The 25,980-nt window shown below is 46.7% G+C and overlaps 1 protein-coding gene across 7 annotated transcripts in view; it reads left to right on the top strand.

Moving 5' to 3' along the window:
- LOC119436645 (protein lin-54 homolog) overlaps positions 1–25,980 on the top strand; it is a 101,290-nt gene that overhangs the window by 59,856 nt on the left and 15,454 nt on the right. For all 7 annotated transcript variants that reach the window (XM_049659445.1, XM_049659444.1, XM_049659443.1 and 4 more), the window contains 2 exons: positions 829–974; positions 16,453–16,547. In XM_049659445.1, the coding sequence (XP_049515402.1) occupies positions 829–974; positions 16,453–16,547 (241 nt within the window). The remainder of the gene's footprint in view (positions 1–828; positions 975–16,452; positions 16,548–25,980) is intronic.

Here is a 25,980-nt window from a genome sequence, read left to right as displayed (position 1 = left end):
GAGATATACTCTCAATGGGTGATAGAGAGATTGTGGAGAGAAGGAGATGTTTTCTGCAGCCCTTTAGGGAGCACAGCCCAGCGACAGCTCTCGTCTATTCAATCTGTCTTTGTTGGTTCAGCAGCCACTCGACACTCTTATGTGAAAAGGGTGTAAACTTGTGTTTACATTCAGTGATTCAGAGTTTGAAAAACACAGTTTGGTCTGGCAAATAATTCATGAATTCACATTACAATTTCAGTGCTGGAGTTGCTTAGCAATCCTTCTTACACATGAACAACTATCTGCTTTGACTCTCCAGCCAAGACTACCTTTTCACATTGCCATTTTATCATGTAAGAAGTCATCTGGTGATTACGTTGTCTTTTCGTTCTCTTGGATAATAAGAATAGTCTTTCCCATGCCCTTCCGTTAGCATTTCAGCTAAGTGGTGTCTCGTTTAAGTTAACTGATGCTTGAATTTAACGAACTGGCACTTGGATAAAATTGAGTGGGAAAACCATTAGTTTAGAACATTCTATACAAGTAGCCATGTTCATGAAGTAGTTGAATCTAGCTGCATAGTACAATTGAACCTCAATATAATGAATTATCAGATGAAACGAAGTTAATAAAAAATTATCTCATAGCTATTACAGTGTAACAGATATATGTTTATAACAAATGTAGGCTAGAACGAAGCCATTTTTGTGTCAGATGTGACTTCATTATAACGAGGTTCAACTTTTCGAACTTTTCGAATGCTGTTAGCCAATCTTTTATGCATGAAACTAATCTTTGCAGTATTTCAGTCCCATCATGCTAAGTCTTTTCTTCTCTTGGTTACAGGTATTGTGACTGTTTTGCCAATGGAGAGTTTTGTCATAGCTGCAACTGCAATAACTGTTTCAATAACCTGGAGCATGAAGAGGAACGTCAAAAGGCTATTGGAGCCTGTCTAGAAAGGAATCCCAATGCATTTCGTCCAAAAATTGGTGTGTACTGCTGCTCTCTGAGCAATACTTCCCGAGATGAATTTTTTTGCTTGGTATGGTGTCGCTTATTGTTCTCTGGTGCAGATCTGTGCTGCTATATCTTTTCCTTCCACCACTAGAACATCTTGAAATGGAATTTATCATTACGTATCTCTGATAGCTGTTGTTTTTAGAGGCAAGTTGAAATTGTATTTGGCAGAGTGTTCTGCCTCATTTCAACAGAACGTTAGCTTTATACTTGTACATGTGGCGATAAGGGGCCCTTCACCAGCCTCATTTCAACAGAACCTTAGCTTTATACTTGTACATGTGGCGATAGAGGGCCCTTCACCAGGTCTGGTCATTTTGAGCTGACAAGCGCAGTGCATGCAATGCGTGCTAACGATCGTGTCAGCTAAGTATTACATCCTTACGCGCCGAGGAAAAAGCTTAAATTTCAAACCAAACTCTGTGTGCCCTTCTCCTCGCGGGCACCGCGCTCCCAGCCGGACAGTCAACGTCTATCGCGCAAGTGCGCCTATGTACATGGCAGTGCTGTAACGTCACTCATAGCGACACTTAACTTAGAGAATTATTCAAGGCAACATCAGTTATTTGTTTAATCTGTTGCTTCAATAGACGAATTAAAGTTTAGAAAAATAATAAAACATACAAACCGAATCATGTTTTTGTTTTACTTCATATCGTACCAACAGAGATGTACTTCCGTTGTGTGCAGTCGTGCACACACAGTCACCATGTCATTTTCTACCGTGCTCCAGCGCTGTGATCATGCTATTTTATCCTCTCGCATCTGCCTCAGTGCTTGTGATTGTGGCACTGACCTATACCACTAATCAGGTGATCTTGTGCAGAGTGCGCAACAGCGTCTGCTGCGCGAAACAAGACAAATGCAACAGCTCGTGTGCGAGACTGTCACCAGAAGTGTGCCACGCAGCAAAAACGCGTGTTCGAGGCTCGCGATCGAGGCTCGCGATCGAGGCCTCGCGACTCCTTCGCAGCACGGCAGCGACTTGCGCCTTCATTTGCGACACGTTTTGCACTACCACGTGCACATCCCAACTATTTCTTCGCCAGTGGGCTGATCGCCAACAGATTGTCTGTCCATCGCGATGTAGCCAGTGCTCTTCATCATCCACAGCTTTGCACCCAGTCAAGCGAAAATGTTTGCCTCAACCGCTGTGGAGGAAACCGCGGCCGCTATCGATGTGATTATGAATGGCGACATTGCGGTGCTGAAGGCACGTGGCCACCGCACACAGAGTCGGAACGAAACTACCGTTCACTGCAACTACAGCGGATGAAACTGCGGTCACTATTGACGCGATCATGGATGGTGACCTCGCAGTTCTTTAGGCAAGCAGCCAACTCGGTGTTATGCGCGGTGGTAAACGCAAGAAATAGGGCTTTAAAGGCACAAATAGGCACAAAGCGTTCCGGCGTTGCTGTCATTCACGTACGATTTCAGCTGATGACTATGGCAGTGTGGACTCCGCCGCTTCGTTTTGGTTGGACATTAGCACCGTTTTGGCTCTTTTGCGTCGCACATGTGCGACGCTCCTCCCTCACCGGGCTCCGAAAGTTGTACGAATTAACCGATGTGTGGCCAAATACGTCTGAATTAACGACAGTTCAATTGCATTGAATAATGCATACATCTGTCGGGACCAGAGGACGAGTCCGAAATATCTGATTTTTCGAATTAACGAGGGTCGAATTAACAAGGTTTTATTGTATAGAAAGTGGCACTCTGTATGATTAACAATCTTAACATGGTCCTTGAAGATGTACTCATTGGGACTCCTTGGAAATCTTACTTTTGTTTTCGTAACCAGAAGAAACTATGGAATTGTCATGGAATTGTCATCTGAGTTGTGCTTCTAAAGGAAGGAGTAGTAAACAAGTGAAAGACTTGAACTAGGATGCTCAGTATGCATTTCCGAGCAAAGTGTATGTCATGCCTCATACAAAGTGTCACAGCTACACCAAATGCTTTATAGGAACGTTTGTGGACTCTGGAAGGAGTCTGTGATAAGTACAGATAGATCGCTTATAACTTAAGTTGTTGGAGCCGCTAATTTCCACACTATAACCAAAACAGCATTTTTCAAGGGCATGGGGTATGTGCAAAACATGTATACCAAGCAGCCACGTGTGTCTGGGAATCGAAGGATACAACCGGAATATGCCCTCACTTTCGTTAGCAAGGTGGTTCCTATGTTTTTTCCAAGTGCCGTACAGCCACTGCGAAGCCTTTCATTGACTCTGCAACTTTGGCCGGCGACTTCTGACGAGAAGGCGCTGGTTAGGCCCAGCCGGCAGGGATGTTGGGCGGTATGCCGTAGAGTCGTAGACGAATACACGATCTGGCACAAGAGCATGCGCACAGGCTGCACTAACGGCAGCGTGCGTGAAGCGAGGTTAGCGGGCGATAAGTCAGCAAATACTGTGAACGCATATAGCAAAAGTTGGTATGTGCACGTATTGGTAGGAACGGCAAAAGCTCGTGTGGAGAATGTTCTGAACTGATGAACTTGCGGAACACAGTTTAAACTGATAGCAATATGGAGTCAAGGTGGCACGCACAATATCTGCACTTTGTGACAAATGGCAAGGGGCGAATTTGAAATGCACTCGCGGCCATGTCTGATATCTCTGCAGTACTTGAGTTACCAAAAGCAACAAATTGATTTTACCGTCGAAATTCATTTTTATGGCCTGCCCAATTATTCGAATGCAAGACATTTTGTGACCCTCATCTATGTCCGAAAATAATGAGTCGGCAACTGTGTTTACATTCTCCACAAAAAACTGAAGAGCCGAAGAGCGGCAATTCGCACGCTGCCAGAGCAAAAGGCTTCTCCATTGCCTAGACAACCCACGCGTGCCCTTTGAGCCAGCGCGCTGCCACCACATTGTTTTTTTTTCTCCTCGTGCTTCGTGCCTTCTTTGTTCGCTCGCTCTGCATCTCCTCCTCTTCCTCCACATCGCCCTCGTCGATCTCCCCTTGGCAGGTACACCTTGTTGAGAAGCGTGCTCGCTGCCTCACTTGTCGACGGGATTTTTTGGCAACCACATTATAACCGATATTTCGTCTTGCGCAGCTGCTCTATAAGCACATGCATTCAGTTCTATGAGAGGATAAATGGGAGTCAGAAAAGACTGCATTATATCCGGTGCTGCACTGTAAGTGGCTATGTTATAAGTGGTCCGAGCTGTAATAGAGTATATTTATCAGGGATATTTTATGGCCTGTTTTCTTCTGTTAACAAAGTGAAAGCACCGAAACAAAACTTTTGTGCATTGGCCAATTTGGTGCATGTAGACCAGCAGTCGAGAATGTGGACATGCACAGTTGGACCAAAGTTAGTGGAAACACACAAGCACATGGCTAGCACTCAGCGCCATATCATATGAACACCTGCCAACTCTCCAGATTTTTTAGTAATGTTTATGAATTCGCATTGTTTTACAAATGTTGTATCAATATTTCTTTTTCGCAAATATTGATGTAACATCCGTAACACCATAAAACAAGACCAGGTTCATAGTAAATATTGGTGCAACATTCACGGAATCATACTTTAGCATGTTTGTTCTGAGACGAGCCCAAAGTCATAAACTTCACAAAATTTCAGGAGTAGCACCTAATGACTCCAGTTGGGGCCTGGAGATGCCAAACCTGTTGCTAGGCTGGAATCACCAGATACCATTTAAATTTTCCTCTCTTCTGATGGTGAAAAGAACGCAAGAGGGACAGAACTTGCTTGAAGCAAGTTATACAGACAAGTTCCTGAAGCAGGTGAAATCAGCAGCAGCAATGTCACTTACTGAGTCATTGATCTAACACCCGTGTACTTAGATTTAGATGCACATTGAAGAAATCCAGGTGGTCGAAATTATTCCGGAGTCCCCCACTATGGCGTGCCTCATAGTCAGATCTTGGTTTTGGCACGTAAAACCCCAGAATTTAATAATTTTTTTTGTCTCATGTTTGCTGCTGCTTGTGCTCGACATCTAAAGGTAAATCATTGTTAATAAAGTGTGTATGTACAGTGGAACCCACTTATAACAATATTCAAGTGCCACGAAAATTCCATTTATATAACCGGGTTGCGTGAAAAAAAATCAAAATAAAGGGATGGCATAGCTGTTGTGAGGCAACTATAATGGCGGGGAGGCCAGTGCCCCTCCCCACCACCTTCCTCCATACAGCTGCTGATTGTGTTGACTCGTTTAACTGTTCAACTCTGCTTCCCCCACACTCCAATCGCGTGTAACAAGCCGCGGCTGTAGGCGTTCAAGAATGCCACTGTTGTAACAACTGCAAAGCGGGGTCATGGGCGGCAAGTGACATACGAGCTCCGCCAAGGCATCGCTTTGGTGACCTCAAAAGGGGCCTTTCTAAAAATGCAAGAAGGTTGCCACGGCAGCCCCTCAGCTTGAGAAGTCCAGAAGAAACGCTGAGGCGAGATCACCTCAAGCATACTTCTTACTGGCTTGCACGAAAAAACCCTATGTCAGTCAGATTTGCTTGCTTTATGCAAAGCTTGCCAAAATCCTTCTCTGAGGCATCCCGGTGCTCCATGTAGTGCACCGGAAGGTCCCTCGCGAAAATGAAGCGCCCCGGAGGCACTGAATAATCTGCAGGGCCTCCTGTGACGACAACGTTGAGGCAGCCTGCCCTACCGCATCATCGCTGCCGTCATTGTTATCCTATGCAAGCACGTTCGCGACGATCACCTCATTGGTTAGAAGCACTTCACTTCCAAATCTATAGCAGTGCACTTTCTTTTCATCGGCAACGTCGTGCATTGCCGATGATCAGTGGGCAGATCAGCTGCCTTCCGCTTCGGTGGTGAGTCAAACGAGGCCGAGAAACTACGTGGACAGTAACAACTTCGACAAAACCATCAAAGACGAGCCCAAGCGCCTTAAACCGTTGGCAGAACTGCATGGAATGAGGGGCCAGCCAGCACACAATCTCGGAGCAGTGTGCAGCGCAGTCAGGCTACCAGTGCAGTTGGCACGGTCGATTCGTGTTTCAGAGGATGGCGCAGTGTAGAGCTATGGGCGTAGCCCATTCTTTCTCGGAGGGGTGAAAATGCGACGGGAGAGAGGCGCGCGAGGCTGGCGATGCGAAGAAGGCTGGAAAACAACGCGGCGGCATGTGGCGGTTCAAATTTCTTTTTTTCTTTTTTCTTTTCAAGAAGTTCGCATTCCATTACCTTTTGGCACGGACACCCAGTGGCCAGACTTCATTGTTATAACCGATAATGCGGCCTGGGGGCATTGTCTTAAGCGGGATATTTCACCGTAGAAAATGTACAAAAGTTGACGGTGCAGCAGCTTCTCATTGTTATAACCAATATATTGTTAAAACCGGTATCGTTATAAGTGGGTTCGACTGTATATCTCAAAATACTTGTGCTCAGGGCAAGCTTTAAAAAAAAAAAGTGCAGTAATATGTTTGCGAGATTTTACTAGTTGTAGCATTCACAGGTTAGTAGGTATGCATCTTCACTTCACTTCACTTCACTTTAATACCTTAAAGACCCCATTGGAGGGGTATTACATAAGGGGTGGTTAAAAAAAAATAATAAACATTAAATACAGGCGTTCGTTTTGAGATATGTGATAACAGCTTCGGTAAAGGCAGATGGGCTTGTGATGGCTGCGATGGCGTGTGGAAGGCCGTTCCAGTCCCTTGATGCTCGAATAAAAAAATATGATAGTGATGATAGAAATGATAGTGCAGGTAGCAGCAATGTGTGCACAGGTAGAAGAATGTGGCAAGCGATATTTCCACTGTGTCTTCTACTACAGCTCTAGCTGCTTCCTAACTTGCTGCAAACAGAAAGTTTGTTCGTGCCAAAAGGTGTTTTGCTTTTTTATTTATGTTCATTAGCTAAGAATACTACTTACAAGGTGCGCACAGGTCCTTGAAAACTCTTGAAATTGAAAAGTTTGTTTTCAAGGCCCTTGGAAAGTCTTGGAATTCATTTTTTCCCTTGAAAACCTTTCAATTTCTTGAGTAGTCTAGGGATCAATTTTGCGACGAGCTTCTTATGGCGGATCAGCGTGGACCCAGCAAGCTCGTCATTTTAGAAAAAGTGGTACAGTAAAAAAAAAGAAGAAGAAGAAGAAAAGCGAGACGTTGCACTCGTCCGCATCCACACACCTCACTTGCCTTTGATCCACGCACCCCACACGGCACGACTTTGTCGCAGTCACACCCTCTTGCGCTCTCTCCTTTCTCCCTTCTACCCCTTCATCAGCGCTGTTGAACTCGTGTTTCTGAAGAGTGGTATAGAGAATGGTGTGCTAGGCTGGCGATGCAGCGAAATCCTGCCGCATCGGGTGTGCGGCACCAAAGCGGGTGCGGCGGCTCGCTTTTTCTTTTTCACATGGCCCTTGCGCTTTATCTTTGAAGTTAATCTGCGGCAGATGCAGTCATCCCACTGTGGGCTTGATGCTATCAGTCGTGGCAGCGTAGTGTATGCAAAAGCTTTGCAGGTTTCTATCCATGTCATCGATGTAAAGATTTCATCGATACGGCATAAAAGCGCATCTTTGGTCGCAGACTCTCAAATTAAAAAAAAAAATCATTTTTTCCTCTTGAAATTCGTTTTTTTCCGGTTGCGCAATAACTCAAAAAGTTTTACGGCCACTTCCATGCAAGAAAAATAAGTTGGCGACTGTACTTATTTGCATAAAAGTTCCATTTTCAATATGACGAAATAAACTGCTGATTTAACCAACTTTGGTATGTCTAAGTTGTGGGGTCTCACACGGGCTCTTGGGACAAACGAACGACAACACAGTGGTACAAACAAGCAAAGGGGCATTTATTGCGCCTTTCATACACTAATGCACACTAGCCGAGTTACAATGCATAGAACATTCACACGGGCGCGCGACAAATCAAGGAAGTCCGACTCACCGCGACCCGATAGCGAGCGAATATGTTCACCCCATGCTATGATACCATCGCCTAGTCGTTCACGTGTACGGTCACGCGAACGGTGGTGCGTTCAAACGATCCGTGTTCGTCCATACCGGTGCCCCGCTCCGAGCCACGCGAGACGTCTCGCGAAGCGTGGATCGGCGCACGCGCGGGACGTCCGCGTCGCTCACCGATCCCAACCCTAAGAGAGAGCAGAGCGCCTTCAACCTTTTTCTCCCAAGTCACCCCGCCGATCGGTGGCGTTAGCATCGTGACACTCGCGCCATCTCTCGCAACGCGCCGCGACCACTACGACCGCCTCTGGCACCCAGCCGCGCGGTGAATCCGGACCACAGGAGACGCGTGAGTCGCGCATCCCCACAAAGTTTAGCTATGAACGAGAAGAAAGGGAACCGAGGGGCCCGATTTTTATTAATCATATCATATTTTTTTATTAGCCAATCATTGTTGGCTTCTTATGATAAGTTCAGCTGTGGTGTTTTGGAAACAATGTTAATGGGATGTCGCTTTGTACCCTTGAAAAAGCTGCTTTGACAGAGCCTTGAAATTCCTTGAATATCATTGAATTTCTGTCTGAGACCTGGGGGGGTATTTTGTAAGAGTCCACCTAGTGGACTGTCCATTTCGGCTGTCGCCGATTGGCTCCAGCTGCACGAGCGAGGAGACTGGCTGGCTCCTTCTTGCTCGTGCAGCTGAAGCCAATCGCAGACAGCCAAAATGGACAGTCCACTAGGTGGACCTCTTAAGTAAGTAATTTTGCTGTTGGGCTACTTGTTACATATTGTTACGGGGAGATTTACAGAAAAGGGGGTTTATTCACACTATGTACAAGGAGACTAAATGTTGGCTAACAACAACAAAGATGGCGAACCACAGTTTCACCTCTTCCTCGTCTGTTCGGCTCTATGCTTCAGCATCTTCTTTGTCTGCCGGACAATTGGCTCATAACACTACCCTCCGGCGGCGAAAGCACCGACTCGGTGCAGGTGAACGAAGGATACATGAAAAGAACAAAAGAACAAAAAAAAAACTAGCACACAAGGTATTAAGGTGTGTCCGGGGCACGATAGGGCTTGAGACAGACAACGTGTACAATGTCCTTGCGGAGAGGAGCAGAGGATGACGAAGGCAGCAGTGGAGCGATTTCATAAGTGACATCAGTCACTTGGCGGCACACGCGATATGGACCGGTGTACTGGAAGAGCAGTTTTTCAGATAAGCCAACGCGTCGTGCTGGGGACCACAGGAGAACGAGCGATCCAGGGACAAAGTGGGTGGTTCTGTGGTGGCTGTTGTAGCGAGACTGCTGGTGGATTTGGGACTCAGAAAATCGAGTGCGAGCAACTTGACGTGCATGGTCGGCACGTGCAATGGTCTCTTGAGCATATTCAGTGGGTGGGCACCCAGAAGAAGGCACCAGGGTGTCCATAGGCAATGTAGGGTTTCGACCGTATAAGAGGAAGAACGGCGAATAGCCAGCGGTCTCATGCCTGGAAGTGTTGTACGCGAATGTCACAAACGGTAGTGCAACGTCCCAGTCGTGGTGGTCGGCAGACACATACATGGCCAACATGTCAGTAAGGGTGCGGTTCAGGCGTTCTGTCAAGCCATTCGTCTGTGGATGGTAGGCTGTAGTCAGTTTATGTTGCGTCGCGCAGGATCTTAGAATGTCATCGATCACCCTGGACAGGAACTGTCTGCCACGGTCAGTGAGCAGTTGCCGAGGAGCTCCGTGCTGGAGTATGACGTTATGCAGCAAGAAGTCTGCAACGTCGGTGGCACATCTAGTGGGAAGTGCACGCGTAATGGCAAACCGCGTCGCATAATCTGTGGCAACGGCGATCCACTTGTTCCCAGAGGTGGATAGGGGAAACGGACCAAGTAAATCGAGACCGACGCGGTGAAAAGGCTCGTAAGGAATGTCCAGGGGCTGAAGATGTCCTGCAGGTGGCAGAGTCAACTTTTTTCGGCGCTGACAAAGGTCGCATGAGCCCACGTAACGGCGCACTGAGCGGGACATCCCAGGCCAATAGAAACGGCGGCGCGCGCGGTCGTACGTGCGTGACACGCCAAGATGTCCCACCGTTGGTGCGTCGTGGAGCTGCTCCAGGACAGTGGAACGGAGGTGAGCCGGGATGACTAACAACAGGTCAGGACCGTCAGGGAGTAAACTGCGATGATATAACGTGTCGTTTTGAAGTACAAAGAGGCGGAGGGAAGGATCAGGAGCGTGGGAGTGCAATTTTTCGATGATCTTGCGTAGAAACGCGTCAAGGCGTTGTTCGGCAGCGATGTTGAAGAGTTGAGAGATGGAACGAACACACGGGCTGGAGTCGCTCAGGGCAGCGTCTGGTGGATCTACTGGGTATCTGGAGAGGCAGTCGGCATCCTGGTGCAAGCGGCCAGACTTGTAAACGACGGTATACGAGTATTCTTGAAGTCGCAGTGCCCATCGACCAAGGCGACCAGTGGGATCTTTGAGAGAGGACAGCCAGCATAGAGCATGGTGGTCAGTAATAACGGTGAAGGGTCGGCCGTAGAGGTAAGGGCGAAACTTGGCGATGGCCCAAACTAGAGCGTGACACTCTCGCTCTGTGATAGAATAGTTTTGCTCAGCTGAGGAAAGAAGGCGACTGGCATAAGCAATAACGCAGTCCTGACCAAGCTGACGTTGGGCTAGAACTGCGCCGATTCCATGGCCACTGGCGTCGGTACGGACTTCTGTGGGCGCAGATTCGTCGAAGTGAGCCAACACTGGTGATGATGTCAGTATTCCTATCAGCTGTGAGAAGGCGGACGCTTGTGCAGGACCCCAAGAAAAGGTCGCGTCTTTCTTAAGCAGGCAGGTGAGGGGCCGTGCTAGTGCTGCAAAATCTTTCACAAACCGCCGAAAATAAGAACACAGGCCGAAAAAGGAACGGACGTCCTGAGTAGAGCGAGGTGTCGGAAAGTTGGCAACGGCGCTAACTTTGGCAGGGTCAGGCCGTATACCTGTAGCATCGACAAGATGGCCAAGTACTGTGATCTCGCGGCGGCCGAAGTGGCATTTGGCAGAGTTTGAAGACCTGCATTGCGAAGGATGCGCAGAATAGCCGAGAGTCTACTTAGATGACTGGAGAACGTAGGCGAGAAAATGACTACGTCATCGAGATAGCACAGGCAAGTAGACCACTTGAAACCACGAAGAAGGGAGTCCATCATTCTTTCGAATGTTGCAGGGGCATTGCACAAGCCAAATGGCATAACTTTGAACTGGTAGAGCCCATCGGGTGTTATAAAGGCGGTCTTCTCCCTGTCTTTTTCGTCAACGGCGATTTGCCAATAGCCGGACCGAAGGTCTATAGAAGAAAAGTACTGTGCGCCATGCAAAGAGTCGAGGGCGTCGTCAATTCGCGGCAGAGGGTACACGTCCTTTTTAGTAATCTTGTTTAGGTGGCGATAGTCGACGCAGAACCGCCAGGTGTTGTCTTTTTTTCTGACAAGCACCACAGGGGACGCCCAAGGACTCGTAGATGGTTCGATGATGTCCTTTGTAAGCATTTTCTCGACTTCGGTTTGATTTACGTGCCGTTCAGTCGCAGACACTCTGTAAGGACGCCTATGGATGGGACTGGCGTTGCCGGTGTCAATGCGATGAGTCACAACTTTCGTCTGGCTGAGATGGGGCGAAGCAAAATCGAAAACGTCGCTGTAAGCGGCTAGCAAACGACGAAGGTCGTCAGACTGAGCAGCCGAAAGGTCGGGGGCGATCATGGCGTCAAAATGTGCATCAAATGAAGTACTAGTGTCAGGGCTTCCAGGAGACAGGGGCGCATCCATAGTAAGGGCCACAGGGTCGTGTGCGTCTAAAGGTGCTATATGTCCCAGCGTGATACCTTCGGGAAGAAACTGTGGAGTCCGTCCAAAGTTCAGAATAGGGATACATGCCCGGTTCGCAGAAACAGTCACAACAGAGTGAGGGAGGGCTGCCTGCCTTGTTAAAAGAGCGTCTAGGGAAGGAGAGATGACGTAGTCGCCGTCACAAATGGCGGAATCGGAGGTCAGTGTGACATACGTCGCGGCGGCTGGTCGAAGGCGAACAAACTCGGCGACACATAAACGCGGCTGTGACTCGGTGGGGAGATCGGGTACAAAAGGAAGTTCCAACTGGAGAAGGCCAGAAGAGCAGTCGATGAGGGCAGAATGGGTACTCAGGAAGTCGTGGCCGAGGATGACTTCATGTGGACACTGCTGCAGAACGGCGAATAGAACTGAGGTCTGGTGACTGGCGAAGCTCACACGCGCAGTGCACATCCCAACGACGCAAGATGTGCCGCCGTCGGCTACACGAACGACAGTCAACGCCGCGGGCGTCAGAACCTTGCGGAGACGACGAGAAAGGCGAGCGCTCATAACCGATAATTGCGCCCCCGTGTCTATGAGCGCCGAAACAGGCACGCCGTCCACTTCCATGTCCAAAAGGTTTTGTCGGGTGGTCAGGGTCAACAGAGGATTTCCGGGTCGGTTGGTCAATGCAGCATCACCTCCGGGAGCTGCACCGGTCAGTTTTCCGAAGAGGGACGGCGGGGGTATGGCGACGGTGAGCGACGGTGAGCGACGGGCAATCGGTGAGCGAGAACGCCGGTTCTGTGGGGACGGCGAGCGGCGATCGTAGTGTGGAGTCGGAGCAGCAACATCACAGTGCGGCAGGTCATTGCGGGCATGAAAAGGCGAGAACCGGCTGTCTTCTGGGCGGTAAGCGTACGCGGGACGAGGAGACGAAATCTGACGATAGCGACAATGGCGGGAAATATGACCAACTCCATTGCAATTAAAGCATATGGGCTTGTCGTCATGTGTGCGCCACTGGTTTGGGTCGCGGTATCGGAGGTAGGTCGATTGTGGGCGGGGAGGTCGAAAGAAATTGTCGACCGTAGGGCTACTTACAGAACAGATCGGACGGATGCCTGCGTTCGCCAGCTCTTCGCGTACGACAGCTTGAATCAGAGATACTGCCGGGCGGGACTCGTCGTAAGAACGTATCGGGGGAACCGACGGAGACGCAGCCTCAATCTCACGCCGGACAAGACGCAGCAAGTTTTCGGTACCAGGCGGCTGGACGTCTTCACACGATGAGCTAGCGGCGGTATTAGGGAGCCGAACGAATTGTTGTGAGACACGACGGCTCTTTGCTTCTTCAAAGCGTCGGCACTCTCTTATAATGTCGTCGACCGTCGAGCAGTCCTTGTACACGAGTAAATTAAAGGCGTCGTCTGCGATGCCTTTAAGAATGTGGCTGACCTTGTCAGCTTCGAGCATCTTGTCATCGACCCGCCGACAGAGTGCTAATACATCTTGAATGTACACAACGTCCGGTTCAGTCGATGTTTGGGCCCGGCACGAAAGTTCCTTCTTGGCGGCTCGCTGGCGACCAAGTGGCTTCCCAAAGAGTTCCTGCAGTTTTTGCTTGCAAGTGTCCCAACTGGTCAATTCCTCCTCGTGTGTTCGGAACCAAACACGGGCCGTTCCCTCGAGGTAATAAATGCGCCAGGGTCTCGGAGTTGAGTCAAGACAATCGGTGCTGTGGTAGCCGAAGCTGAAGCAGCGGGCCTCTCAGTCGACATGGTCGAAGGGCCCACGAGGTTTCCGCTTCGAAGTTCCGTGATGTGCTGGTGATGTACCCCGCACCTCCACCAAAATGTTACGGGGAGATTTCCAGAAAAGGGGGTTTATTCACACTATGTACAAGGAGACTAAATGTTGGCCAACAACAACAAAGATGGCGAACCACAGTTTCACCTCTTCCTCGTCTGTTCGGCTCTATGCTTCAGCATCTTCTTTGTCTGCCGGACAACTGGCTCATAACAATATTTCTAAAATAAAAAACAACGCATAGAATGGGACAAGAAAAACTTACTTCCTTGTCCCATTCCGTGCACTGTTTTTGATTTTAGAAAGTTTCAGCCATTCTACTTTAACACAAGTACATACATAATAACTTGGTTGAAATCGGACACTACTAACCGTAATGCCAGAAGGCAATTGACATCATTACAGTGGGAAAGTAAACTTAGAAAAGCGACCCGAAGAGCTTGAAGCGTGTGTCCAACTCAGCAGCTGCTTAGCTGCCAGAAATTGCTGCTAAGGAGATTTTACCATTTTTTAGTGTATGAATGAGTAAGGTTTGCTTCCCCCTCCTTGAATTTTGGCCTTCATCATCCTTGAAATCTTTGAATTGTCCTTGAATTTTAAATCAAATGTGCTGTACGAACCTTGTATAATCCAGCTTGGGTTGTTCACATTCGTAAGAACTATGAGTGTGTTCAGGATATTATGCACAAGAATACAAATGCAAGATATGTATGGAATATTTGGCAAGCTATTGTCATTCATGCAGTCTTGACCCCAATTTTTCTTTTGAGCTAAGCCATCATTAGGTGGTCAGTCAATGATGATTGCTTGGAATTTTATTTTCTATAGGGAAGTAGCATAATGTTAAACTTTTAACAGACCTTGATGTAATGTTTTTCTTTTCCTTTAGCTATATTTTGTATGTCCCTTAAACATTTCCACTGAATATCTTTTTAGTGATATTGCATGAAATCTTTTAGTGATATTGCATGAAATCTTAGTCTATCATTGTCTTTTGTCATAACATTGCACCTTAGCAGCCTTTACAAGTTGGGCATCTGTGCTCAATGCTTTGCACTTAATGCTCATGCGATCATCTACATATGCATGAGCTTGAGTGTGCTGACAGATTCAAGTGGCCTCAGTATGTCATCAAACTTTGTGGATTATGTAATGGTTAACACAATCTCACGATAGTAAAGTAAACGAGACATTGAGTATGTCTTTGAGTGTGATTCGCGTGCATTGGCATTGCCGTTTATGTGATGTCGCTTTTGTGTTAGCTGGCTGGTTTTTTCATATTAATCCAGTTCTACCTGAACTAGCAGGAAAATGTGTAAAGGGCACTTCTTGAGATAGACTGGTTGATGTGCACCACCACTGGGCATGGTGTTGCGCTGCTAAGCACGAGGTTGTGGGATCAGATCCTGGCCTGGCGGCCGCATTTCGATGGCAGCTAAATGCAAAAACACCCGTATCTCGTGCATTGGGGGCATGTTAAAGATTCCTTGGTGGTCAGAATTAATCTGGAGTCCACCACTACGGAGTGCCTCATAATCGAATTGTTGTTTTGGCGCCTAAAGCTCCAGATTTTAAACCACCACTGGGCTTCATAGGTGTCTAGATGCTCTGTGGTTATTGAGAAGGCCAGATACCACTTCAAAATCATTGTTGCTAAAGCCCCTTGCAGCTGAGCCCCCTGGCTTCACTCTCATAGTGCAGATGCTCAACCACTAAGCCGTTACTGCTGGGCATGAACTGCCCTCTTGTGCATGGCTTGCGAAATCAGGTGCCTCAACGTGAGAGTTGTCCTGCTTCTTGATCAAGATAGACTTTGCGGAAAATTTTTGCTTAGGTAGGGCCAAAAAAAAATTAAAAAGTGTTCTTCTTGTAATCAAAAGATCCTTCTTTTAACAGCGAAGCTGTTCTAACTAACCGTAAAAAGTGGCGCCTGCTGTTGCAAAGCCTCGCCGAGCTGTAACGTCACTGCATTGCCTAGCAACCACCTCGCAGAGCAGCATGTGCTTCGCCTCCTCTCCGTGCCGTGCACATGTTGCCTTGACATGGGACGTTAAAAAGAGGGAAGCAGAGCATGCGCGCGGCGCGCACTATTCTCGGGAGAGGGAAAGAGAAAATGAGAGCGAGATAGAGAGGAGAAAGAAATCGTAGCAGCACCAACAAGCCAACGCGCAGAGCTGCTGCCGACGCCTTCCGCGTCGCCTAGCCGTGCATGCGTCGAAGCAGTAGCGATGACATCACCTCGCGTTGCCTAGTAACCGCCGGCACAGGTAGACACGGCTCCTGCCTGCCCGCGTTTGTGGCATGCTAGGAACGCTGTCGCTTGTAGGTGCCGATGCGTCCCACGCTAGTCACGCGAAATGTCGCGAAAGGGAAGGTACCTCCAAAAATGATCGCTTGAGAATACCTTCCCTACATGCATAGTTAAGTTAAACCAAGGTAAGACTTAGCAGCAGCAAGTTAATACCTAGCAGTAGCAGCCAGTAAGACTTGAGGATTGAGACTTTCACTGTGCCTAAGCTTTGCACAAACTTACCCACTTTTTTTTTTTTTTTTTTACTTGGGTGCCATTGCACGATCATACTCGTGCCTTCACCGTCATCATTGTTGTCTTTGCCTTTCTTTTGTAACACAGCACGTGCACCTCATGACAATGTGTTAGTCACTCACCTATCACGGATAGGTGAGCAACTGCTGCATTAGTTCTTGCCCAAGGGGTGTGCATTTTAGAGGTGAAATTATGCGCCTTAGTATGTGGATTTGAATATTGACTGCAAGTTTGTCTTTTTATAGCTTTAGCCTGACACCTCATTGCTTGTAATATGACCAGAATATTGCCCTGCAGCATCTTTTGGCAATTATTTTTCAACTTGTCATCTGCAGGCAAAGGCAAAGAAGGAGACCATGAGCGACGTCATACCAAAGGCTGTAACTGCAAACGATCTGGCTGCCTAAAGAACTACTGTGAATGCTATGAGGTAAGGGTGACACAGGTTGGTGTGGCTATCGGGGAGACATATACAAGATACTCAAAGTATTTTAAGATAAAATACTTAAGGGGAAATGCTACTCGGAAAACATTTTCTTCAAATATTTGTGACAGCTGGATGAAAGTTTCACCACTTACAGAGTTTGAGCTCTTCTTTTCAAATCTGCTTTTTGTTTTTTGATAGCTCATGTGGGTAATTTTTTGCACACCATGCATTTGTAAAAACAATGCATTTTTGTGCAGGCTTAGGCGATAACAGTGAACACAAGAAAACAGTAAGAAATAACTTGTATTGCTCCCAATGAATTGGAGAATTCAGTAAAGCAAAAAAATGTAGTGTAACATCTGTGTTTTAGTCTAGAAAAAGATTCCAACGCTGAGGTTCAGTTTTGCCATTCTCAACGAAGAAAATTCTGAAATTTTCTTACTGAACATTTTTGTGGAAAGCTCTGAAAGTTATTTCTTTGAATTCAGGACGTGTTATAGCATAAGCATGCCAAATTTCATTATGATCAGACTACATAAAGTGCAAAAATTTTAGTGCACAAACTCTAGAAATGCTACAAAATGAAGAACTGAGAGAAACATGTTTGAAAAATTTTTAAAAAGTCTCGACGCTAGGCTTTGGCGGGGAAACATTTTTTTTTCTTCATATTTTCAGCAAGAATGCGGCGCTGCCGAAGTAGGGATCTGGGAGAAGAGGGTTAGGCCTACATCCCTGCGAAAGTTCAAGAGCAGGCAATGAGCGAAATGCAGCGTGTGTGAAATTCGATAAATTCGCACTTTCACAAGCCACCACGAGTGCCTTTTGCATTTTTTACTAACTTCTAGTTGATTCTCAGCTTTGATTTTCTTAATACATAAAAGAGGGGGAGGAATACAAAACACAACAAAACACAAAATCGACGTTTTTCTGAAAAAAAAATTCGGTTTTTCTACCTTCATCTCCCCTTAATACTAGGCAAAACATTTACTCAGTAAAGTGCTAATACCCAAATTTGAAATGTATCTAAGTGAATTAAAAAATACTGAGAAAAGTATTTCGTTGCTTTTATGATACTTCCAATATAGAAAGCACTCCACAAACAAAAGACTGACTACATCATTGCAGCATTTTATTTTGTCAAACAAAGCAAAGAGACCAATTACCAAAAACATGCTTGCCTTCAGAAACAGCTGGTTTTGAAAAATTGTGTTTGACAACCTGCCCTCTCTTTGAAGTTATAGCCGCCTACACTGAAAGCTCCTTTGTGATACAGCAACGTTGTGCTTGAGAAAGAAATACTGAAAGGAGGAGTACTGCAATATCAATGTCACATCTTGGTCCCCACTGTTGTGCTCAAATTAGGAGTACCCGCCGCGGTTGCTCAGTGGCTATGGTGTTGGGCTGCTGAGCACGAGGTCGCGGGATCGAATCCCGGCCACGGCGGCCGCATTTCGATGGGGGCGAAATGCGAAAACACCCGTGTACTTAGATTTAGGTGCACGTTAAAGAACCCCAGGTGGTCCAAATTTCCGGAGTCCCCCACTACGGCGTGCCTCATAATCAGAACTGGTTTTGGCACGTAAAACCCCATAATTTTTTTTTTTTTTTTTTTTCAAATTAGGAGTGTAGTTTTGGTGCAGTGGAACTTTCAGTGTTGTCTGCTGGTAAGTTGAAGTCCTCATCTTGTGCCCAGCTTTGTTGCTCCTTTTCATTAAGTGTGGAGCAAATCGTCTGCAGAGCAAGTTTGCTGCCAAAACAGTCATGCCAACACGAACGCACACAGGTATCATGAAAATAAAAGGCAGCCTTTCTGCTTTTTGTGCACTGATTTGTGACATCTTTTACAACATTGGCACACAATGACATCACAGTAATGGTTCTCAAAATAACAGTACACGCCATGACTCAAGTACCGAGGCAGTGTATTCCTGCATCTGGAACTAGTCAACTTTGCTTGAAGTATCTTGCAGAGTATCTTAAAGGCGTATGACTTATTTTTGCTCTTCCTTTTATGCATTAAATGAAGGTCTGGGACCTCTAAACCCTATAAAATATTCGCAAGCCTGAGAGTTCCCTAAATAATTGAAATATAAGCTTTTATACAGCCCTTGTTTAGTTTTGAATCTACTGGGTTGCGACGTCATGATGCAGAATTTGGTCACATGGGAGCAGAACATTGCAACATTTTGACACCCTTCAGCTCGCTCGGTCATCTGTAATGCTGCTACATCGACCCTCACAGTGAGTAGCAGCATAGGAGGTGACCGAGCAAGCTGCAGCAAGTGTCAAAATGTCACGATGTCCTGCTCTCACATGACCACCGTCTGCATCATGATGTCACAATACAGTAATCTCCTGGAAAATTAAACTGAAACTGACTGTAGAAAAGCCATTATATTATTACTTAGGGCGCTCAGAGGATTATCAGTATTTTTTGTTGAGCTGAGAGGTCTAGGACCTTCATTTAACACAAAAAATAAAAAATCGAAATTATCATGTCAGTACTCTTTAAATAAAGAGCACTAAATACCACCGAAAATTACTTCAGTTGCTGTAATAAATACTGTTTTACGGAAGTATTTCTGAAATACAAGATACTCCCAAAAGTATTTAAATACAGTATCTTGAGTAGAACATTTCAGGTACCTACAAGTCTGCTGTTGGGCTACAGATGTGCTGAGGCTTTGAGGACCTGTGTGTAAATTAAAGTGTGAGGAAAATGTGTGTTCTTTTTTTTTTTTTTGAAATTTTTTTCCTGCAGACTAGGTACAGTAGAACCTCGTTGATACGATTCTGCATAAAACGTTTTTCGGGACAATGCATTTTTTTCTTTTCCTGATAATACAATTTGGTTGGATAATACGTTGGATGATACGATTTTCGGATGATATGCTTTATTTTGTGGTTCCCGTGAAGGTCGTATCAACGAGATTCCGCTGTAGTTCACTTATCAACCTAGCCTTGGCTGGCACTTTTCTATGGGGGAGGGGGAGATGCAAAATGCACGCAGAAAAAAAGTGCCTTCCCCATCACGTGAGCTGTGACAAGCATTCATCAAGCTTGACATGAAACATGATTTTTTGCAAATGTGGCAGTTTATTCCTTGTATACTGCACTGCAGCCAGATTCAGAGCAATTCGGATTATAAGGTAAGCCCTCGTAAAGTCGAAATTCTTTTTCGGTCGTTTTGCCAACCCATGTGTTTTTCTCCCTTTATCTCGAAAAGTATTGGCACCGGACTCTGGATATCTCAAAGTCTTGACTTCTAAAACAGGGCAGTATCAGCAGCATCGCTTGCACTTGCTTGTCACCCAGCAGCAGCTCCCTAGCCAAGCGAGACACCACCCTGGGCTGCGCTCTCACTTTTCCTTTTTCCCTTCTTTCTATCATTGCTCGTGCCGCCCACTTGCTCAGCTGCTCTCTGCCATTTTGTTGTGGCCTCGCGTAGTGGCAGGTAGCTCGGGAGTCTGTCTTTTTTCTCTCATCTAGGATGTTGGCAGTGACGCATCAATGTTGTGGTCAGTGTATTAATCGTGACCTTGATAAAGATGATCAGCAGTTTTGAGCAGGCATGATCAGCCCACACGCTGCGCCCAATAGAAGTCAGCATGCAAGCCCACAGCGTTTCAGCGAGGTCACAGCTTGAAAGGATGCTCGCTTCATGCTTGCGGGACAGTGAGGTGTAAATGCTGCGTCACTCGTGGCTGTCTGCTAAAGGCGTGACAATTGCGTCTTTCTGCAGTCCAGCTTTGGTTTTCGAAGTGATATATTGTCCATAATTTAATACGATGCAGAAAATAGCAGCATCAGCTTTTTGGATGTCTGGAACTGGTTTTGCTCGGATGACTGGCTTTAAATATTGCATTAGGATCAATCGTCCTGACTCTGTGCCAAGCACGTTGTCTTGGCACAGTGCCAATAATAACATTGCCCGTCGACATTGATGTGTCAGGTGCCGATCACACGAAAGTGACCAAGAATATTTACTGACTTCATTTTGGAAAGGCTCCATGTGGTCTATGCGCGGCCACCAGGCTTCTATTTTCATTATTTTGCTTATCTCGAAATTTCTTCCAGTTTTTACAGCTTCAAGATAACGGGGTTTTACTGTATACAGTAAAACCTTGCTATAACAAAATTTATAGGGTAACTGCACTTAGTTTCTTATATTCATTACAGTGTAGACCGCTTATAACGTAAGTCGTGGGAGTTGTAAAAATCCACGCTATAAGCAGTACCGCGTTATAACCAAAGCATGCTTTCTTTCGGCTTTTGCTTATGCCAAATGGGCAACCCACCTTTTAAACACAATGTACTACATATTTCACCCACACACACATGCAGCACAATCGCAACACAGCACAGAAACCCAAATTCTCCTGACAAGTGCGTCATCAGCGGAAGAACACTGTTATTTTCGTCTGGAGACCGGTCTCCACGCGCACGCCCACGCTCCCACTCCTGAAAAAGAAATACGAAAAAAAAGGAGTGCGCTACCGTTCTACCCCGCACTCCGCGCACCCTGATTGGACGCTGCTATAGTGATGAAAACACACGCCCTCCTTCCTCCAAAGTCTCCCGCCCTTCTCCTCCTTTTTGTTTCGCTTTTCGCCGCTGGTCTCCACGTGCGTGCCCACGCTCCCACTCTTGGAAAAACAAAGGAAAAAAGAAAATGCTGTATGCTGCCATATGCTGTATGTGTGAGTGAAAGCGCGCGAGGGACGCATGCTTTCACGGAGAGCGAACGTACGGCGGAGAGCAAACGCGACGACTCTTGCCGTGCGAAAGGCCGTGGGGGGATGCGAGGGAGGAGAGGCGATGTTTAGCTGTAGCACTCAATGCATATCTTGCGACCGGGCGTAAAAGGAACTGGCGGTTCAATCTCCCACACGAAAGGAGGAAAGCGCGAAGGCAGTGCGGGAGGGAGGAGGTGCGGCTTTTACTCTGCAAGCCACTACGTACTTGTACTTTGCGCGCCTCAGTGCTGTCACGCGCACCGTATCTTGAAAGCAATCTCCACACGGCTCTGACCTTTGTATGGGCTGTGCTTTTGCCGCTCAGTTTCCGTTGAAGCGATAGGCCATACGAACCTTCGGTCGCTGCTCCTGCCACGTTTGCTCATGCCAGCGTTTTTACAGTGCTTGTCTGCAGTCATCGAGTGTGATCTATTCATGTTTGCTTGTGCGTGCTGACACCATGCTTGTTAATTCAGTTAGTAAGCGGATGTGTTCAAGTTTATGCAGGCGATAAAACTACTATCCTTACTCCGTACCACTCTACTAGTTAATTTGCTATCGCAGTTGATGCTTCGCCTTTTGGGGGAAACTGCGACCTTTTCACCGCTAGTCTTCACGTGCGCGCGCGCCCGCGCTCCCACTCCTTCGCGTTTGCGTGCCAGGCAACCGTGCGGGCCGTGCTCAATGCCTCCTAGAAAAGGCGGCGCTCCGTGCGCTGATTTCATGGTCGCGTGCTTAAAAGAACCACGCTATAACCGGTATTCTGCTTCGCGCACCCACGCAATAAACGGTCTGCCTATACATTGAGTTCTATGGGAGATATATTGGAGGTAAAAAAAAACCATGCTATAACCAGTCCCACACTAAAAGCGGTTCCATTATAAGTGGTCTGCACTGTACTTCACTGTAATGGTTGTCCGCACTGACATGGTTGGCATTGCCTACCTCGAAAGGGCCGAGTGGGGTGGGCTGTTAGTAACCACTGGGTAAGCCAATGGGAAAATCCGCTGTGTACTGCCGAAGAATAGCAAAGGACTGTTTTCTGCGTCTTTTACGATTAGGTGACTGCTTTCTCTGATGCAGCTGTCAACACTAATTCATCTTTGTCATCGTCATGCAGGCACTGGTAGCACCGTAACAAGTCTTACAGTGTTTAGTGAGTGAGTGTTTAGTTCTAATTTTATTCTGGTCTAATTGTGCAGTATTAGTGCAGTAATGGAGTGAGGCTCAGAATATTCATTAGGTATAGGTCGCCTTGTTATAAAGTATGCGTCCATTAGGGCACTAAATAAGACAAAATTAGAGGGCAGAAACAAACCAAGCTTTATTTTGACTGTCTGTGCCTTGGTTTAATTGCTGCAGCACCGTTCTACAGGTTCGTAGGTAGGAAAATCACCTCAACGTGTTCCAGCACCAGGATCTTGCTCTGTGGCAGAACAGTTGTCCACAATGAGAGCAATTTTGCACTTCTAGGCCGGTATTTTGTAGCGATGCCTTTAAAGTAATAATGCCTTTTTGCGCTTATCGCGCTTTGTCAGTGATCAGAGCTACGGTCTGCTCGCGTTATCAACGGGATCAGCCAGCCATGAGCGGTGGATGATAAGACTTCCAAAATAAGTCATAAGGCATCGCTACAAAATCGCGGCCCTAGAACCTCAACATTTCTTTTTTTTTTTTCGCCCACATTTCAGGACCAGTCTTGGAAGAAATTCAACATTGGACATGCTTGTTGCCAACTGGAAAAGTAACAATAGAGTCCGTGGGGGCATGTTGCAAAACTTTGTTCAAGAGACCAAAATGTGACCATAGATGCCAAATTACAGTATTTTGTTATACAGGCAAATTCGTATTAAAATTATTCGTTGTACAGTCAAACCTCGATACAACGAATTATCATATATGGTGAAGTAAACGCAATCAACTTTCGTTATTTCAACATTGATGGGATCGACAAAACTGAATGAAATTTACGGCGGGTCAAATTAAACGATGCAGAAAAACTGTCATAACACACTGTTGATTAATTTAGCAGTATTTGTCCGACTCTAAGACGCCCCTGAATCAAACGTGCATCCTATTTCTATTGTGCAAAGTAGAAATATAACATGCACCCCATTTTTTAGCATGAAAAATGGGCAAGGGTCTAATATGTGTAGCACAATGGTGGCCGGTTTCCTAAAGTCAGCTTCGGCACAATACAGCTGCGTTAAATTACAAAGCATACCAGTGTCGCGAACGAGGTTTCCGGTTAAATTTTCTTGGGGGGGAAAAAAAAAATGGGCGTGCATTGGAATCTGGTAAATGCCGTAATCAGACATTGTCGGCTACCATTATTGTTTGAAAATCCTCCTATGGCCAGCCAAAAATGGGCATTTTCGATGGGAGATGGCTCACGTTCAACACATTCACTGTCTCCTAAGCTCTGCCGAAACAAGCCCTGCCAGTAAAGGAACTGCTATTGGGGTCACCATATGGGTCAGGCGCATGCATGCTGACTGGTCAAGTTCGAATTAACTGGTTAAGGCCAATTTTAGGATCGTAATAAAAGTTTGGGCCCATAGAAATGCATGGACGCAGGCTGGGACTTTCGGTCGGGGTCGAATTAATCAGAGTCGAATAAACGGAAGTCTGCTGTATAAAATTTGGTTGGCCATACTTTCTCAATGGGATATTTTACTGCTATAATGAAATCGAAAATGTGGTATCCAACTTGGTATTGGTTATAGCGAAGCAAATGTTTGCTTTCAGGTGCCTCAAAATATATACTATTCTGATAACAAAAATGTCAAATGCAGTCGCCGACTGATCTTTCAGACTTGTGCGATTATTTGGACTTCCCTGAGGCACCGCCACCTACCCCTAGCACTAAAATAATAATAACCTAAATTTCGTACGCTGCACAAAGTTTTGGGCATGGCCTGTGTGCACGATGCCGTAAACATGACTGCCATGAATAACAAAGCCGTCACGTCGACCGGCACGAAACCGCAACTTTGGTTGCCGACTCTTCAACAAAACGGCGCTAGTTAGGCTTAGCGTCCTAAGCATTACGGCTGGCAAAGGGGCTGGTGACAAGCTGTTGCTGCAAGCTCGCCGTCAATATGTTTGCACTTGTAGACTTTATCGGCGATCAAGAAAGCCATCACACAGGCTAGACTGACAACCAAAGTAGCAAATTACAGATCTACGTTCGGTTCCCTCCATGTCCAAAAATTCTGTTGGCGGCAAAACTCAGCAATAGCAAAAATGCACACGTACTGGACACAGGTCCATGTTTTGGCCTGCGGCTTGGCTCGTTGGACCGCTGTCTGCATGCCAGCATGCTAATCCTGTGTCATGACATTCATTGTATGGTTGCATATTCACAGCGATGCAGAGCGCTCATATGTACCGTACTTTGCGCATATAACTTGCACCAGAAATTAGAAAAGTTTAACAGTAAAGTCAAGGTGCGCATTATATGGAAATGTTGCTTTGGTGTGTGGCTTCACGGCGAAAAGCGTGACGCCGACGGGCCATCAAAATTCGCAGGAGACCTTTGCTGGCCCATTGGAGGCGGCTTGGACGCGAAGGAGAGGCACATCTACCCGCTTGAGCGTTGCAACTTTGTGTCTTTATTGCCGCGTCGCAATCCCTGCCCCGATACAGGTGGCGCCACCAGACAGCTCATAGAATATAGGTGGCGACCACAACACCTCCTTCCTTTATGAACTTGTAGCTTTTGTTGCACCACTTACAAGTTCAGTCGCACGGGCTGAACTACGCAGCGGCCACTCCGTGTCCTCACAACACTGCTGTCTTCAGAGCCACCAACGACCTCTGGTACTCTGGTCGATGCAGCGCCTAGAATGTCCGCTGTCGAATCTGCAGATGAAGTAACCTGCGTTGTGTCTGTAGACGCTTCAGGGTCTGTCTGATTCTCCTGTGAGAACCCCGACAGGTGTCGCCGGTTACGCTGCAGGACTGTTCCTTGATCTGTCTCCTCGATGTAACAGCGAGGTCGTTGGCCCTTACTCAACACAGTTGCTCAAACTCCTTCAGGTCGAACCCAGACTCGTTCTCCCATTTCTAGTGCTGGGAGTGGCCTAACCCGATGACGCTGGTTAAAGTTGCACTCACTTTTCTTCTTGTAAGTTGCATCTCTTGTTGCCACAATGTCTCTAGCAGGCCAAGCCGGTTGCAGCAACTGTTTCGTCTGGCGAATGCGAGTCCCGAGTTGTCTGCCCATTAGGAATTGCGCGGGGCTGAAGCCATTCACACTTGGTGTGTCCCTATAGCTACGACCGTAAATACGACCGTAGAAGCTGTTGACGATCGAAGGGTAATAACTTCGCGGAAGCGAGAGTAGTAATCCACAACAAGCAGAAATGTTTGTCCTTTACTGTGGAAGAGGTCCATACCAAGAACTTCCCTTGGGCTACCCGGTAAAGGTGTGGAAATAAGTGTCTCTGTTGGATTTATGCAAGTATATGCACACTGCTCGCATCTGGCTACAATGGACTCCTGAAATCCCCAGCCACCACACTGATTCTCTAGCTTTCGCTTTACACCGGTTTACACCTTGATGACAATCGTGCAGTAAATTCAGGACTGTAGGTCTCAAGAAAGTGGGAACCACTATGCATGGGCCTTTGAGCAGAAGACCATCAAAGACTGTGATTTCGTTAGCTACGGCAGCATACTTCGTTGAGTGCAATGGC

The sequence above is a fragment of the Dermacentor silvarum genome, chromosome 1 (assembly GCF_013339745.2).
Source record: "Dermacentor silvarum isolate Dsil-2018 chromosome 1, BIME_Dsil_1.4, whole genome shotgun sequence".
Lineage (NCBI taxonomy): Eukaryota > Metazoa > Arthropoda > Arachnida > Ixodida > Ixodidae > Dermacentor > Dermacentor silvarum.
This window is presented reverse-complemented; position numbering and strand designations above follow the sequence as displayed.